The following is a 17,795-nucleotide window of genomic DNA, read 5'->3' on the forward strand; positions in this document are numbered from 1 at the left end:
GTACAGCTGCAGCGGCATAACTGTGCCACTGTAGTGTAGACTAGAATCTAACTTAGTTCACTCTGCTTATCCTCTCCTGACTGTTACTTCTTTGTCTGCTGTAGGATATGGTATAATGCTGACATCCCCTTTGGCAAGACCTCTTCTTTCTTCCATAGGTTCTCTGGCAATGAAAATCTGCAGGCAGGATTCTTTAGCAATCAAACTTAGCAACAGGCCCTCCAAACGAGAGCTGGAGGAAAAGAACATCCTCCCAAAGCAGACTGATGAGGAGAGACTTGAACTGAGGCAGCAGATTGGAACAAAGCTAACAAGGTAAGACCCAAACACTTTTCTAATGTTTACCATCAAGCAATGGGTTGCTGGGAGAGTGAACTGCAAGATACAACTTTTATCCTTGGGCTGTGGAGATTTAAGGTCCTCTATTCGCAATGCTCTATATGTGAGAAGTCACCCAACAGGCTGAAGAAAACCCACAGCTCTAGGCTTTGCCTCTGCTTCAGTATAATTTCCCATACACAGCCCTCTCGCCCTCAGGGGTCCTTTACTACAGAAGGGCCCGTGGAAATGTGCTTTCTACATTGGTGCTCATTTTCTACTCCCAAATGAAAAGGTGCAGCTTTGGGGATATTCTTGGCTGTAGCATGTGGAACCCTCTTTATATACCCTTTTGTGAAACCATTGGTGTTACTAAATGACTGATATGAAGCCCCCTCCTGACTGAGTTACCTTTGGAGCAGCTAAATATATTCCTATCCAGTAACACTCGTACCTATCACACACAACCTGATTTGGGTGGGTCAGGCTTGAGCAGGGTTTCTCCTTTTGAAGACTCATTCATCTCTCTAATCTTATTCCTTTCCACTTGATCTTATTTTTGCCATGATAGATGTGGGCTAGGGTAGAGAGGTGATTGATAAACATGAAGGATAGAATTTATTACCTCACTTCCTCTCAGCAATTAGTTGCATTCAGAATATTTAGCATTCCTGGGCTAAATATGTAAGATGTTCAAGTGCTTTTCCAAGCACTTTTTACCTGTGCTTTCTATATTAAATCTAATGCTCCAACTAGCCTGTGGGATCTGGCAGCAGTATTATGCAGAAGTAGGCAGTAGTAATGCTTTATGAATGAAAATTTTCAACTCTACAGCTCGCTTAGTAGCTTGGCATAGTGTATTTGCATAAAAAGATCCAAATTGATACTGAGCTAAAAATAGAAGTGTCAGGAAGAGAAGGAGAAGTGTGTATCTATATGCAACATCTGCTTTATCACATACAGTATTCGGGAGTTTCCCTCAGTGAACCCTGTGTTATTGCTACACGTCAGATTATTTCTACCGAGTGACTCTTAACTTGCATATAGGAACATAGGATGCCATGTTGAATCTGACCAAGGCTCACCTAATTCAGTATCCTGTTTCTGACAATGGTCCACACCAAATGCTTCAGAGAAAGCTACATGAAACCTTGCAGTAAGCAGCTGTAAAATTATTTGCCTCCCCGCATTAGGTATCCTTATAATCCCTATTAGAGATTGGCTTAAACCCTGAAGTATGTGGTTAAATATCTCTCCAGAATGTATATTAATATTAACCCCTACAACTTAGAATAATCTGTTTTTATATATAATATATTATGCCCAATCACTTTTTGAATGTTGCTATGTTTTTGGCCTCAACAACATCCTATGGTCATGAGTTCCACAGATTAATTACATGCTGTGTGAAAAAATATTTCCTTTTATTGGTTTGGAATTTGCCACCATTTAATTTTAATGAATGTTGTTTTGTTGTTGTGTTATCAGACAGGGAGAATAGAAGCTTCTAATGTACCTTCTCTATTTCATTCATTATTTATATACTTATTCCATGTCCCCTCTTACTCATCTCCTTTGGAAGGTAAACAATTCCAGTCTTTTCAATCTCTCTTTATGCCCCTAATCAGTTTTGACACCGTTCTCTGAAATCCCTCTAATTCTGTCATATCTTTGTTGTGATGGGTGAGCAGTATTGCTCACAGTATTCCAGACGAAGCTGCACCATTAAATTATATCCTGGTATTATAATATTTTCCACATTTATTCTCCATCCTACTCCTTATTCATCATAACTTCTTTTTTGACTGCAGCTACACACTGAGTTGAGGTCTTCAATGAGGTGTCCAGAGTGGCACCCAGATCCTTTTTCTTAGTTGATACAGTTACTTTAGAGCCCTGTAAGGTATCTGAGTGGCTTAATTTTTCCTTCCCCAACGTGTATTACTTTGAATTTGTTGATATTGAACTTCATTTGCCATCATGTTGCCCATTCACCTAGATTGGTTAGGTCCTTCTGAAGTTTTACACTCCTCTCTGGACTTCTATAATGTAAATAAGTTTGTGTCATCTGCAACTTTTACCACCTCATTGCTCATTCCCCTTTCCAGATGATTAATACATATATTAAACAACACTGCTCCAACTGATTTAATGTCCCTGTGGGAACAAGGTGTTTCTGCAGTTTGATTTTCAACTAGGTAAACCAATTTTGATAATAACTGGAGCATTTCTTAGTTAGGCCTCATGTTCTCACAACATCACTGTCTTTTTCTCCAGTGCACTCATCTTACTATTGTGCTCCTTTACTGTCGGAGGTACGAAACTGGATATTATCTTCTAATGTAGCTATGGATTAGATAGTGAAAATCCTAAAAGTTTAGAATGATAAAATATCTGAGCTGAGAAAAATACAGGACCTTATTCATCACTGCATTACTCTAGTTTTATACCAGTGTAACTTTATTGAAGTTCATGGAGTCACAATAGTAGTAACATAGTGATGAATCAGGCTCTGTGACAACTGGAATTTAGAGTTTTGCATCTCCTTCTGCTGAGTAGAGTTAGAAGTAGAGTTAAGAAACTTGGGGAGAAAGATACTTCCTTAGCCAGGCTCCAAATACGATAAGTCACAAATGCTGCAAAACAAGACAGGGTTACAGGTCTTGGCAGTAAAATCCTAGAATGTGTCTTCTGTCTAAATACAAAATATCAGAGTATAAATCCAGGCTGTCTATGGCTAGCCTGTAGGCTGATAGATATTATATTTATTTGGCTGGAAATGTCTCGAGTTTGGTGTGCAAAAATGTGCCATTTCCATGGCTTGCAGAATAAGTTTCAGAAAACTCAAGTCGATTTTTTTCTGTTGTGTAAATAACATTTCAAAACCTCATTACTGCATCCATACTTTATTGTCACATAATGATGCAAATCTCAAGCAAAATTAAAGGTGTACAGGATTTAAAGTCCTCGGGGAAGAACTGAGATTCAGACTATGATTGCAGTTGGCAAGTTTAATAATATTTCTGAGGAATTTGTACCATTCCAGCAATGGGTCCCAAAGGTTTGAAATAACCAGCCAATTAAATTACATACATTATTTGCAGAAGAAATATAAAATACAGAATAAAAACTTCAGCAGATAGTTACCATTGTCAGCAATGAACGGGATCAATTCATTTTCACTAGAACACTGATTAGGACCCTTAAGTGTTTACATGCATTCTTCACTATGCTTAGTTAAGGAGAGATCATTAGCTGCAGTATTTGGCAGATCAGAATTTAGATCTAAAAAGAGTGTGTTATTTAAAAAAGAAGCTTATGGGTAGGCATGCTAAGATTTCGATCTCTGACCTACTGCACAGGGTCAAATTTATCCCTGTGTAATTCCACTGACTCAGAAGTGTCTGTTCATATTGTATTTAAATGTTGCTAGAAACAACTAAATCTCAAATCATTCTCAGAAAAAGCTTGTGACTCTATTATTGTGTCTACCAACTCGTAGCCAGATACCACAGCACATTTAATAAATTATCAAAGTTCACCAGCGGGATCAGTTCTGGGCTGCAGAGCATATCCCACAGCAGAATTTGGCCTACAGTATGCTCTTTGAATCTTAGCATCGCCACGATGCAACGCAGGATCTTCACGGTCTATAATAACAACACTCAACACGTTTATAGCGCTTCACACAAGTAGTAAGTATCATTATTCCCATTTTACAGATCAGGAAACTGAGGTTCAGAGAAGTAAAGTGACTGGCCCAAGACCACAAAATGAGTCTGTGCCAAGCAGGAAGAAAACCCAGGTCTCTTGAATCCCAGTCACATGCATTGGCCATGGGACCATGCGCTATGACCCATCAATTCAGAAGCAGCAATGCCAGCAAGTGGCTATGTGGAATCCTTCCTGTGGCCAAATTTGAAGGAGCTGTTCCAAGATGTTGGTTTCTAGTAGTGAAACAAGATACTGTCCTTCGGTTTGTAACACTCATGAGATGAGGGTAGGAGTTGAACACTGTAGACCAGTTCCTCGGCTGCTGTACATCATCATATTTCCATTGACTCCCATGGAGCTATGCTGGATTACACCAGTTGAGGATGTGGCACTTTAAACAAATCTTTTTTTAAAACTGTGTATTTCAAAATTTGTATTTGGAAACTTCTTTATTATGCATGCTCACCTGCTCACCTACACCTCCTATTGTTTGTGTTTTCTGGTCCCTCCTCGACCCCCCCCCCAGCTGCACAATAAGGCAGAGATGTGCAATGTAAGTGACGTTGGGCCAGAATATGGTAATTTAAGCAAAATTGGGACCTTAGAGTTGTCACAGTTACTGGTTGAACTGCACCTCTGGCCCCTCCTGGTTTCTTTGAGTGCACCCCCGCTCAGCTCTCAGGCCTCTAATCAACACCTGGCTCCAGATGGAATCACACCGTTCTCCCACACTCAGACGGAGCCCTGGGTTGCAGTCCCCCATACTAACGTGGATTATTTTAGCAGGCCTCACTTAGGTTTAGATCCTACAACTCAGTTCCCCTCTGGTGCAATGACAGTGGCAATTAGTGACCAAACAGCTTCCTTAGTACCATTTTTTTAAAGCAGAAATTTCAGAGAAAACATATCTTCAAAACAGTACCAGACTATGCATCTCTAGCTTTTCCCGAGGAGTTACCATTCCCTGGATCTGGGGAGGCCCAGTTTCTTTAGACTCCCTCCACAAAGTCTCTTTCTGAGTTGGCCTGTCTCCCTAGATAGATGCAGACAAGTAACTCCTCTGGTCCCCCGGAGAAAGGCTTTTTAACTTTTTAGTGTTCTTTTCAGCTCTAGCCTCCTAGCTTTGACAAAATAAGGCTTGCAACTTACCAGAGATCAGACACAGGAATCTTGATGCTAATAGTGTGACCCATTGTCTTTCAAGTGTGTGTTGAGGTGTCTTTATCTAGATATATTGTGTTGCTATCCTGTTTGCTATTCCAACAGCCCCGTGTTAAAATAGATCAATACAGGATAATCTACTAACCCAATAAACCATAACTTCCCCTTCCCGACCAGCTCACATACAACGTTAGTGAAATGGTTAGATCTCCGTATGCATCACATCATTACATATCAGCTCTTTCTGTCACAAATTCATCCTCAGAGTAGTGGTGTTGCAGCACTGTGTGGTATATGCAAATGTTGCCCTCAGGAGGGCAGGCCAGAGGAGTGCCACACCATCTTCCAGACAATGTGCATATGCTCTAGGCATTTTGGCCAGGTGCCCGTTAGGCCTGCAGGGAGCAGATGTAAATTACCATCCCTTCTGCAGCAATACTCGGAGCGTGTGCTGTGCCCCTGCCACACACCGTTATTTGCAAAGCTATGTCTAAGCATTGCCATGCTCAAAATGTCCTTTGAAACCAGAGCCGGCTCCAGCTTTTTTGCCGCCCCAAGCAGCGAAGCGGGGAAAAAAATAAATAAATAAAGCCGCGATCGGCGGCACTTCGGCGGCAGCTCTGCCGCGCCACTTCATTCTTCGGTGGCAATTCAGCGGCAGGTCCTTCACTCCGAGAGGGACTGAGGGGCCTGCCGCCGAATTGCCGCCAAAGACCTGGACGTGCCGCCCCTTTCCATTGGCCGCCCCAAGCACCTGCTTCCTTGGCTGGTGCCTGGAGCCTGCCCTCTTTGAAACCCATCAAAAGTAGCACGGGGGAACCATGCTTCCCATCCTGTCTCCATCCACACATTTAAGAATTAAAAGGATTCAGTTAAAAAACAAATAAGGGAGTCTCTTTCCAACACATATGCATTCTCTTTTGTCATCTGCCTCCATCCTCACATATCTGAGTAAGGGGCAACTAGATATTGTGTTGAGATCTGCAATGTAAATAAACCAGCACATACTTCAGTAACATGCTCCACAGAAAGGTGTAAGAGGATAGTGCTCTGTGTTTATATTTTGTTCTATATTCATAAATTTAATCATTCTGCAACACACTGCAGAGCAGTGTCTATACCACCGCAACTGGAAAATCTGATCTGAGGCAATGCAGATAATACACTGCATGTGTCACAAGACAAATATGATGTATGAGACTAGACTATTGAAACACAATACGTATAATATATCAATAAAACCAGGTGTGACACAATAAAATCCCACAGATTTATTAAAAAAAAGAATGAAGTTTTTGTGGTTTGGCAATATTGTGGTAAAAATTACACGTCAGATCTGTTATTGAATAGCAGACTTGACAGATGGTGGTCTCCCACTGTTTTATTGGGGAAGATAATCTCTTCTGAACACACCCTACCTATGCTGTGTCTGCCTTGACTGTGCTGAAAAACATTGCCTAGGAACAGAGGAATCAGCTTATCCATGGAATTCCCATGGAAGTAAAAGATCACCATACAATTCTGAAATGTCACGTATCTGTTGTGGGATTTTATGGCCTGTTCAAATCAAGTTCTGATTGCCTATGTGCGTGAGAGAGTGTGTGCACACGCACACAGGGGAGAAAGAGGGAAGAGCGGACAGATGAAATGGAGTGAAGAGGAAAAAGAACTGGGCAGGTAGGAAAAAGGTGGAGGGGAAATTATGTCATCAGTTCAGATATGATTTGACCATAAGGCTGGCAGAAATATCATAAGTATTAAAGTACTGTAAACCTGCAATGTTTGCATAACAGCAAGCACCATGGCTATTTGGATAGTCAAGTCGTCTTCAGATAATTTGACTTGTCTGAAATTTGCTTCACTGTTAAATGTAATGCAATAAAATACAATCAAATTATTTAAGTTAGCTGCATTTTTCAGGTTGACAGATCCTTATAGAGAATGATGTGTTCAGAGGAGATATTATTAGCCCATTGGCAGAGACAGTACTTCTTGGTAGAAAGCTGTCCAAAAGAATTTATTTTTAACAATAAAATTTGACAAATATTTCTATAAGGGACCATGGCATCTTTCATGCCTGAAAAAGTAGACCAGCAATTGTTGAACATGCCATTCAGAGGATGGCTTGCTGGCACCTTCAGTAACGTCATGCCATAGTGTTGACAGATGGAGCAAGGACTGTAACCGTGACCTCTATTCCTAAGACAGCACTAGTGATGCTGATCAACCAATTCTCACATCAGCAGGTTTTTCGTTTCAAGCTCTAAATATGAACTTTGAGAGACAAAGTCAGTTGGTTGTAATGTGGGGAAAATGCTGAATATCCCTCTGAATCACTGCCATGGCCACACACACATTATTCAATGATAGAGTAATTGCGGTTGTACTGTACTACATGTCTTCACCGGCCAACCCATGAATTGCTCAATGTTTTTAAGTGCACAAAGGCTCTTTAAAAGGCCTGCAGGAAACAGCCAAAAGAGATCATTTTTGTTTACTAAAAGTTTTCTGCTATGAGGACAGAGACAGCTTTTTTAAATGATTTATTATTTAACCAGTCCCACTGAGGGTGTGCAGGCTTTATTCAGCCACAGACTGGCTGCAAGATGGCCCCCGCCAATCATGACTGAATGATTGTTCTGGACCCAGTTCTCAGGATTTTCATTCTCTCACTATCTCAGAATCATTTAGGGATAACCAGGCAGTGAGACTGGGCTTTGCTCAAAGATTTTATTTTAGTTCTTTAATGTGAAATCATTTCTTCCTAATTACCTCTGAGGTCTGCAATTCTATCATTGATCGTTAGGCTTCAGTAATGAGAGAAAAATATTCCTCAAGGCAACAACTCATCCTTAATGGCAGCAGAGTGTTCGGAGCTTGTCTCCTCACATTTTGCGTGTTAGGGGAAAACTACGCGGAAAATAGAATTGTGGTAAACAAGCTCCTCTAAATCCTGGATTCAAGGGGAGGGTCCAGCAGAACTAGATGTCTGGTGAGGAAAAGCTGAAGAGAGCTGAGCCTGTGTTTTCATGATGATGGTTAAACCGAGTGTAACAGGGCGTGCCTTCTCTCCTGACATCTTGACCCACAGAAACTGCCTAGACTCCCACTAGCTATACATTCACAGTGCCATTTATTTTGAGTTCCTTCCACCAATAGCAGAACAGTCCCTGTGCAACAGTCTGTTTACAGTATCTTCTGTGCTTTTGACCCTCTCATCAGGACTTGACTCAACTAGCCCTCCCTGTCCTCCCCCCATCCCGCTTCCTTCCTGTGCCTTTTGATCAGTTTTGGGATGATGGGCTAATTGGCTCTCTAGCCCCACCAGCCTGACTATCTAATTACCTCAGTCAGCTTTCCCTGGGAAACTGATTGGCATCTAAAGGTTATGACTACACAGCAAATTAAAATCCACGGCTGGCCCATACCAGCTGACTCAGGCTGTGGGTCTGTTTCTGAGCCCGGAAGGTTACACAGCAATGAAACAGCCCTGTGAGCCCAAGTCAGTTGGCTCGGGACAGCCATGGGTTTTTCTTTGCTGTGTAGACGTACCGTAAGTGATGAGAGTGCAGGCTCACCTGTTCACTCCCTGCATCCAAGATCAATGGCATTTTTTCTTCCTGTCAGAGCTTGATGCAGGAAATCATATTTTTCTGGACACCCCAGGGCTATTACTGCTATTATCATCAGGTGGGATGCTGTCAGAGAGTTATCGTGAGAGGCAAGATAATGGCAAACTGAGCTGAGTAATCATTGCACCTTTGAGGCCTAATCCTGCCTTGCGGAAATCCGTGTGAGCTCGGTTGGGTTGAAAGGAAGGACGGCCTTTTGCAATTAAAGAACTGGACTGGGTCTCAGGAGATGAGGGTTCAGTTCCTGGGGCTGGCACAGACTTTCTGTGTGACCTTGGGCAAGTCATTTAGAGCTAGATTTGTAAAGGTATTTTGGTTTCTAAATATGCAGATAAGTGTCTAGTGGGAATTTCAAAAGTATCTAGGTGCCTAACTCCCATACATTTCAATGGCGAGGTGCTTTTGGAAATTCTTCTAGATGCCTATCTCCATCTTTAGATGCCTAAATACCTTTACAAATCTGGCCCTTGGCATACTGAGGTACTTCAACAAGGTACTGAGGCCCCAACTCCCATTGAAATCAGCGGCAGTTAGGTGTCTAAATAACTTTGTGAATCCCACCTTTAGTCTCTCAGTGCCTCGGTTCCCTATCTGTAAAATGGGATTCTGATTTGTCCATGTAGATTTTAAACTTTTTGGGACAGTGACTGTCTTACTATGCATTTTCAGTACTAAGCAAAATGGGGCCATGGACTCTGGGGTGGAGGGTGGGGCTGTAGGTGCCACTGTAATGCAAATAAAAATAGGATTGTTCCCTATATCAGGAATGAGGTTCCCCTCTTAAAGCAGAGGTCCAACCTCTTACACCATGTATGAATTAATACATTAATAATTTGTTCAATTTTTTTAAGAGTTAGAGATCTTAACATATTGGGCTCCTAAGGGGCCAATTCAGACCAGAAAGGATATGGAGCAGGCCAGGAAGAGGGAAGGGGTCATGCCCAGTGTCACCACAGAATGCACTGATTCAGCACATCCCCTCATCAGGCTCCCTTATCTGCAAACTAAAGCTCCCCACCCCAAGTAGAAATAGAATTGGTAGCAGATGCATCATCCTCTGCCCTCCACCCTCTAAATGGGGAAACCCCCACCCCAGGATGAAATTTATACCTCCCTGTGCCAGTTTCAGCAAATCCAGTCCAGTGGATGTTGTGCCATGTGTGTGAGAGCAGACTTGTATGAGTGGAGATATATACTAGTTGACTGCAGTCTGTCCTTTTGGCAGACATAACTGTGTCAGAGCCCGACTTCTAAATGTGTCAAGATTATTTATTTTTGTTATTTTAAATGATGAGACTAAAGGGATGCTCTTGTCTTAATCATAGACAACTGTGACTTGAAAGTGGAATTTAAGGACAAAATCTCCCCAAAGACATCAGCGTGGTCACTCGTTAAATGGAAAGTGTTTGTGTTGCATTAAAGATTTGTATTTCAGTCAGAGGTGCTACCAATCATTGAACAAGTCTATTATTCCTATGACCTCTCAGTACCCCTGCTGTCTGCAGTGATAGAATCAGTACAAGTCACTCTACAGTCTCATTATGGTGCATGTTTCTCCAGTCCTTTCTTTGTGGAAACCAAATTAGTGAATACAACTGGGTTGCCAATTCCATCCCCATCCCGTTCATTTTTATACAAATCTAGATACATTTGTCCAAATACAGGCCTGAGACATGTTCTTAGCACTGCAGAGACTAATATACGTTGTCTACTTAACTTTCCTCTGCAATTTCAATGGGATGTGGTGTCCTTTGTTTCCTACTCTAAATTGTGTGGCGGTGGTGTTAGTTGTTAAACAACTAACAGTTTCCATCCAGAAACAGCTGCATTTCAGCATTGGGTGAAATCATTCCTGATACGTATAATATAATGTGAGCTTGCAGTAGGAATAATAAAAAAGGATATGTCACTAATAAAAATAGTCTTTCTATCACTGCAATAAATAGGAGAACCACAAAGAATCCAGACAGTTTTTTACTTGGCTAAAGAATGATATATTTAAATAAAAAAAATTGTGACCTAGTCTGGAACTAAAACAAGGAAATGGCTGTTTACAAATTTAATGCCCTAGATCTAAAACAAGAAAATAGCTTTTTTTCTTGTTATACTGAATGCTGACAAATATAGGGCAGCTCCACTAAGAACCAGGTCATAAATTTCTACCTTGAAAAATCTGATCATAAATCTTTTCGTTTTGTGTCTGCTGATTGTAGGGAGTTAATCACAAGAACAGTTGTTGTACAGATTGGATGACCTTGTAAATTCTGTAAAGGAAACAAATCAGAAAGCAATGCAAGTAGATAAAGGAAGCAGACTGACAGGAATAAATTTCATGTTTATAGGCTGATGATTGTAAGATGAAGAAATTGCTTTTTTGGTCAAAGAATTTAACTTCTCTTAGTTTCTCCTTTGTTCTCAACATGTTATGGCCTGATTGACAATTGATATGTGGTAACTCCCATAAAGCAGTCAACATGCAAGGCCAATTCTTTAGCCAGCCTTTAAATAGATATGAACATGTTCGGGAGCAGAAGCTGGATTTTTGGACTTGTAACAATCCAGTTTGCATGCATGATCACCTATTTGTGTGTATAAACATGATAATTTCATGTGCAAGTTGTTGTATGTGAATAATTAAAGGTAACTTTTTTAACATTTGGCCTGTATTCGGTCTGTGGTAAGTATTGCTTCATGACCTTCACATTACAATTTAAGGGAATTAAATAATTTTTGGATAGTCAGATCAGTTTCAAGAAAACTACTATATCTACCATTATGTATGATAAAATTATACAAGCTTGAAATATTGCACATTCTTCCTGAAAGACTGTCAAGAACCTCAAGGGTCACTTTGAGGTCAAGAGAGATGTGTTTTATTTGCATGCCTAGTCACAACTATTTATTTTACAGGAAACATGGCTAAGAGGTATGTTCACATCTCATTGCACTGGGATTTATGTGCACAGTTCACACCATATGTGGAGATTAAAATATACCCCCCTAGGCTATGCACCTTGTGGAATTATAAATCACATTAATAATTTTAATTTTAATAGAAACATGCTTTGGTCCGCAGTGAAGAGAATGAGTGCTAGACCAAATCTCAGTGTCCTTTAAATCCATAGCTGTAATACTTGCTGCAAATATTGGGCTCACAATGGAGATTTCTAATAATCTGCAACATAGCAGACTACAGGGAAACCACATATCTATGTGACACATCCAGTTAATTTAGTAACCTAGCATCTTCGATAACCCAACTCTTAACTGAGATCGCTGAATTTAGTAGACAGTGATGCCAGTGATGAATTATATATCATAGGAATAAGCATTCAGGATGTTACTTTTACCCTAAGAGTGGATGTGTTTAGAGTAGGTTTGGAACAGTGATCCAAAAAATACCTATATTCTTCAATCTGTCAGCAAAATCTTCAACAAGTTTTCTTTTGTTACAATAATAAAAGTGGGCACCGTCTGCTTATTTCTTCCCGCTGACAACTGTCTGGATTAAAAACTAGCCCTGAAAATTTGGAAATCCTAGTCCAGTATGATAGGGGTTTGAGGGCAGGAGTAGTACACTGGTGTTTCAGTAATCATGCTGCATGCATTCTTAATTGGGCTGTTGGTGACAAAAGTATTTGGAGAGATTCTGGATTTCTTGCTCTCTTGGCCTACAAAGGGCAAGGTGCTTCACCAATCAGCAGGATTGTGCATCACTCAGCAATGACATCTCAGCTTTTTAAGGAGCAGCATTGACTGGTTCCAAAAGCAATCCTCTCCAGGCCTCCTCCACCAGAAGGATAGTGGCTGGCAGGGCCTTGCGCAAAGGGACGAATTTACCTCTGTAAAGCAGGTAGATTATTATCCAGAGGTCATCAAAGAAGCAGAAAGCCCCTCACCTTCTCTCTCCGAATAGTTAAGAGATTATACTAATGTTTTTACACTGTTAAAAAAAAAATCGGGGCTCTGTCATGGCTTAACGTCATATGAGAGCGGGAAGAGACTCTACAGCAATGGAAGGTTCTGGCTTCGTCTCTAGAACAGTGGTTCTCAAAGCCAGTCTGCGGCTTGTTCAGGTAAAGCCCCTGGCGGGCCGGGCCGGTTTGTTTACCTGCCGCTTCCGCAGGTTCGGCCGATCGCGGCTCCAGGCCAATGGGGGCTGCGGGAAGCGGTGCGGGCCGAGGGATGTGCTGGCCGCCCTTCCCACAGCCCCCATTGGCCTGGAGCGGCGAACCGCGGCCAGTGGGAGCCCCAATCGGCCGAACCTGTGGACGCAGCAGGTAAACAAACCGGCCCGGCCCACTAGGGGCTTTCCCTGAACAAGCAGCGGACCAGCTTTGAGAACCAGTGCTCTAGAAGCCACAACAGAGTAACTACTAAGCCTTTTGAAAAGGTATGGCATGCATTTGTTCCCCCCTTCTTCTATTTCTCCCCTTCCACTTTATTATGACTTATTTGTATTGCAGTAGTCCTAAGGAATCCCACTAATGGACCAGACCCCGTTATGCTAGGCACTGAACAAACACAAAAAAGATGGTCCCTACCCCCAAAGAGTTTACAGTCTAAAACAGGTGGATACAGACAAATATGGGAAGCACAAGGAAACAATGAGACAACATTGGTCAGCATGATAGGCAGTGGTGTCAGCACACCAGTTGCTTACAATTGTCCCACTTGCTATGTCAGCTTTGATCTTCTGACTTGCGTTCCATATGCCCTGTCCCTCCCCGCATCTTTGTGTATCTGCACTAGATCAACCACAATCTGGCCCTAAATGTTAAAATGTTAAATGCCAATATTAAAATAAACAAGAATGAAAATCCTCTATTATTGTTGTTATTAAATGTAAATATGTATTTTCATGCATGAAACTGCAGGAGCCAGCAGCATAAAGGATTTAGCACTATACTTTTCTTAAAAGTTGCTTTTAAATACTAATCAGATAATTATAAACATGAGCACTGAGAACAATTTACAACCTCATTAGCATTAGCTCTCAGCCAAAAACGTCATGCCAGTGCTTTTGTTGTTGGAGGGGTTGTTTGTTGGGCTTTTGTTCTTACGCGGTGTGTATGACAGTATGTAGTTCTTTGGATGACTGAGTAATGTTCCAGTTTAGTATTCAGGACCCTGCTACCCAAATAAACCCTGCCTCAAAAAAATCTAAAGAGAGGTCCTTAGGAGTGTGCTGTGTGAAACTAGTGTGATATAAGTAAAACTAACTCCTGCTTTGTAGGGTTACACGGTCAATGTGAGCCCTTCAAGATTGGGCTGGAAGGGAGCAAGTCCTTTAATTTTTGACACGTCTGTGGAAGACTGATGAATGTGAAATAGCAGGTTTTGTAGTAATGGATAAAGTTAAGCATAAATGTAGAACAGGCTTTGTGCATGGTTTCCCCATCCATTTCTGACAGTGCGTTTTAACACTGGCTTGCAATCTATCTACTAGCTTAGTCCTGGGCCAGCCGTACAGTGGGCTCTTTTGGTGATGTCAACAGATACTCATTAGGGACTAGGCTGAGACTACCACACTTACTTCATTTGTTACCTCCCAAAGACAAATTTGAAGCCAGGTCCCCAGTACCTACCTGCACAGCAGTCAAGAGAGTATCCTCTTGTAGCAAGAATTCCAAATTACAGGGGCAAATATTTCACGGCTGGCAGCCCTACTATATGTAGGACAGATCTGCAGGACTCTAGGGGGAAATCCAGGACTCTCCTGTGGAATGTAGACCAGTAAACTGCCATGAACACACACGTTTTAGCTCTTGCATACAGAACATTCTGTAATAATCAGTCTATTCAGCTTCAGATTCTGAGCATCATCCAAATAGTCTATTCATTCTAGTGAAAAACTCAAAACACAATTTTTACTTAACTTTTTTTTACATTTCTTTAGAGAGCAAACAAAAAGAATTTGTCATTTTTACCAGTCTCCTCTTTTGCAATGTCCTTGTCAAGAGTTTAATTTATGACGGAGTCCCAGTGGGGCTTAAAGATCAAAGTATTTTAAAGTGTAAAGGGATAATGATTCTTTAGACCAGTTAGGCCAGGATTATATCTCCTGTTCTATTTTGCAGAAAGGAAAAGGTTGTCGGGCCTCCCCCCTCCACTTTCTTTGTTTAACATCAATTCTAATTAGGAAATATTCCTTATGAAAAGGTTAGCAGTCCCCCAGCGACCATTACACTTGGATTGGGATAATAAAGCAGGCTTCTAGTATGGTGAAGTTTCTTCAGCCTTCAAAATACAGCCTGAATGCTACTGGCGAAGAGGGGTGGGTGTGCAGGAGGAGGTGGTGGTATGTGCATGGGTATTTTAGAAGGTGATCTATGAAAAGATGTCAATGAGCACTGGAAAATTCATGGAGAATGTAAAAAGCTAATGTACAATATTATTATTTAGAGACAATACTGCTAACATATCATGTTGGTTTTTTATATCCCTCTGCATGTTTTTTCTTTGTGTGCTCATATTTTGTTCCCTCCTCCTTCCCTCCCCCCCCCCCCGGTTGTTTTTTTTTTATTATTATTATTATTTAAAGATATTTGTATGGAAACAGGATCTTTGCTACTTTAGAGATTATCAATTCCTGCTGCTAATTCCTCATTTGAAATAATAATCCTCTTTGCAACATTACATTTGTTTGCTGTGGAAATAGTTATGATGCAACAAAGAGAGGATTATGACTTCCTGGCCCAAATTCAGCACAAGTGTAAGCGGGTGCAACTCCCTGGCCTTAAGTGAGGAAGTAAGTCCAACAGAGGAAAGACTTGTCTTGAAGGGGAAAAAAATTCTGTCAGCATACAGATGTCCTTAATATAAAAAGGAGGAAGGAAAAACAGAGTATGGACTAAATTCTGCTCTGTTATTTTTGGTGCAAATCCAGCATAACTCTACTGAGGTCATTGCAATTAACTCCCGATATGCTGGTGTAACTGAAACAAAACTGTCCTTTGATCTCTAAAATAATTAATAATAATTTCAAAGTTTTCCAAGAGGCATCTGTGTCTTTAACTGTTGCACTTCTGCTTAATGAACCAGATTTATCAGAGTGAACACTTCCAGTATTGCATGCATCTGGTACAGCATGTTTTCACTGAACTTCCAGGGAAATGCTATCCGTTAAAAGATTACTCCTGTGCTTTACTAATGTGAAATCTAAGAATGGGAAGGGGTTGTGAGTGTGTACCGGTAGTTAAATGGGAATAAGTAGTTGTTGAGACTGTTAGAGGGCAGGAGACATACATGTTGAATAAGTAATAGCTAAACCCAAAATTCATGAAGACATTAAAAAAAGATGAGGGGTGATTTTACATGTGGTGACACACAAAAAAGATTCATAATAATAAAAACAAATGAAAACAACAAATCTGACTACCAAATAGCTACTGTAGGAAAAGCTGTATCTTACATGTACTTTTTAGAGAGACAAGGTGGGTGAGGTAATAGCTTTTACTGGACCAACTTCTATTGGTGAGAGAGAGAAGCTTTTGAGTTTCCACTTTCTTCAGGTCTGGGAAGCATATTCAGTGTGCCACAGCTAAATATAAGGTGGAACAAATTGTTTAGCATAAGTAATTAACACATATTTCAAGAGACCATTCAAGGTGAAGTCACATTTCCCAGACCTGGAGAAGAGCTCTGTATAAGCTCAAAAGCTTGTCTCTTTCACCAACAAAAAGACATTAAAAGACATTACCTCACACACCTTGTGTCTCTAATATTCTGGGATCAACACAGCTACAATAACCCCGCATATACTTTTTAGGGCACAGCTCCCTGCAACCATCCACTACTCTTCATCCACCACTCTTCATAACACAGTGAGAATCTGAAATGCCTCCAGCCTGAAGGAGTTAACCACTCTTAAATGTCAAAAACCTGTGCAGTTCCCAGATTTTTCCACTTCATTAACAATACAGAAAGAGAGAGTGTGGAGATCATATTATTTTCCCACGCATCCCTTCCCTCAGAACCTTACTTGCCATGTTTTAAATTGTTGAAAATGTTATTATTTTTAATTTTAAAAACACATATTTGGAATTCTTGTGAATAATAAGAATCAATGAACAGTCCAATTTCTGGCTTAATGTTTGGAAGGTGATGTTTCTTTATGATATCCCTGGAATCTAAAACTAATTGTTTGGCATTAATTTTGATTTATTAAGTGATTTTTACTTATTGTCTGTATGTCATTGTTCACCCCTGGCACTGACCGATCTTTTCAGTGTGAACTAATTTTGTCAGAGGGTACACAGAACAACTCCATTTGCCTGTTTTCTTTGAATAGTCTGTATTTGCTATAATAACAGTGGAGATTTTGCAGCATTAAGCGGTACAAGTACTGAAGTATTGAGTGTATGGATTATAACTGATAGAATTCCCAATATGTGATTCCGCAGTTGGATGGACATATTTATAATTAAGGAACACATGAATAAATGAAGTAGCAAATAGTTGTATGCACTTTATAGAGACCTTTTAAAAAAAAGGCTAATTGAATATTGATAACACTAGAAATGGAAGGCATCTATTTATTCACAGAACACGCATAGCAAGGGGAGCCATAGTAAATCCACATTGGCCACCAACAGGTCTCAACCTTGCACTGGATGAATCATCTCTATAGGTGACAGGGTTCTTCTCTTTTGTGACAGACCCAGACCAGTGGGGTACAGGAGTCTGGTAGAGGGCAAATATACTGGTCACTGGATGAGTAGTTTCTGTTCCCTGAGTGACCAGAGAAGGGGCTTCACTAGAGTAATCAGGAACCTGCTAGAACCAGTTAAGGCAGGCAGGCTAATTAGGACACCTGGAGCCAATTAAGAAGAAGCTGCTAGAATCAATTAAGGCAGGCTAATCAAGGCACCTGGGTTTTAAAAGGAGCTCACTTCAGTTTGTGGTGCAAGTGTGAGGAGCTGGGAGCAAGAGGTGCAAGGAGCTGAGAGTGAGAGGGTGTGCTGCTGG

General features: G+C 40.9%; 1 protein-coding gene across 2 annotated transcripts in view; it reads left to right on the forward strand.

Annotated features, from left to right (window-relative positions):
- PHACTR1 (phosphatase and actin regulator 1) overlaps positions 1-17,795 on the forward strand; it is a 410,748-nt gene that overhangs the window by 355,700 nt on the left and 37,253 nt on the right. For both annotated transcript variants that reach the window (XM_026660202.2, XM_024202986.3), the window contains one exon: positions 159-315. In XM_026660202.2, the coding sequence (XP_026515987.1) occupies positions 159-315 (157 nt within the window). The remainder of the gene's footprint in view (positions 1-158; positions 316-17,795) is intronic.

The sequence above is a fragment of the Terrapene carolina genome, unplaced genomic scaffold (genome assembly GCF_002925995.2).
Source record: "Terrapene carolina triunguis isolate 2854851 unplaced genomic scaffold, T_m_triunguis-2.0 Scaffold58, whole genome shotgun sequence".
In the NCBI taxonomy this organism is placed as follows: Eukaryota; Metazoa; Chordata; order Testudines; family Emydidae; genus Terrapene; species Terrapene triunguis.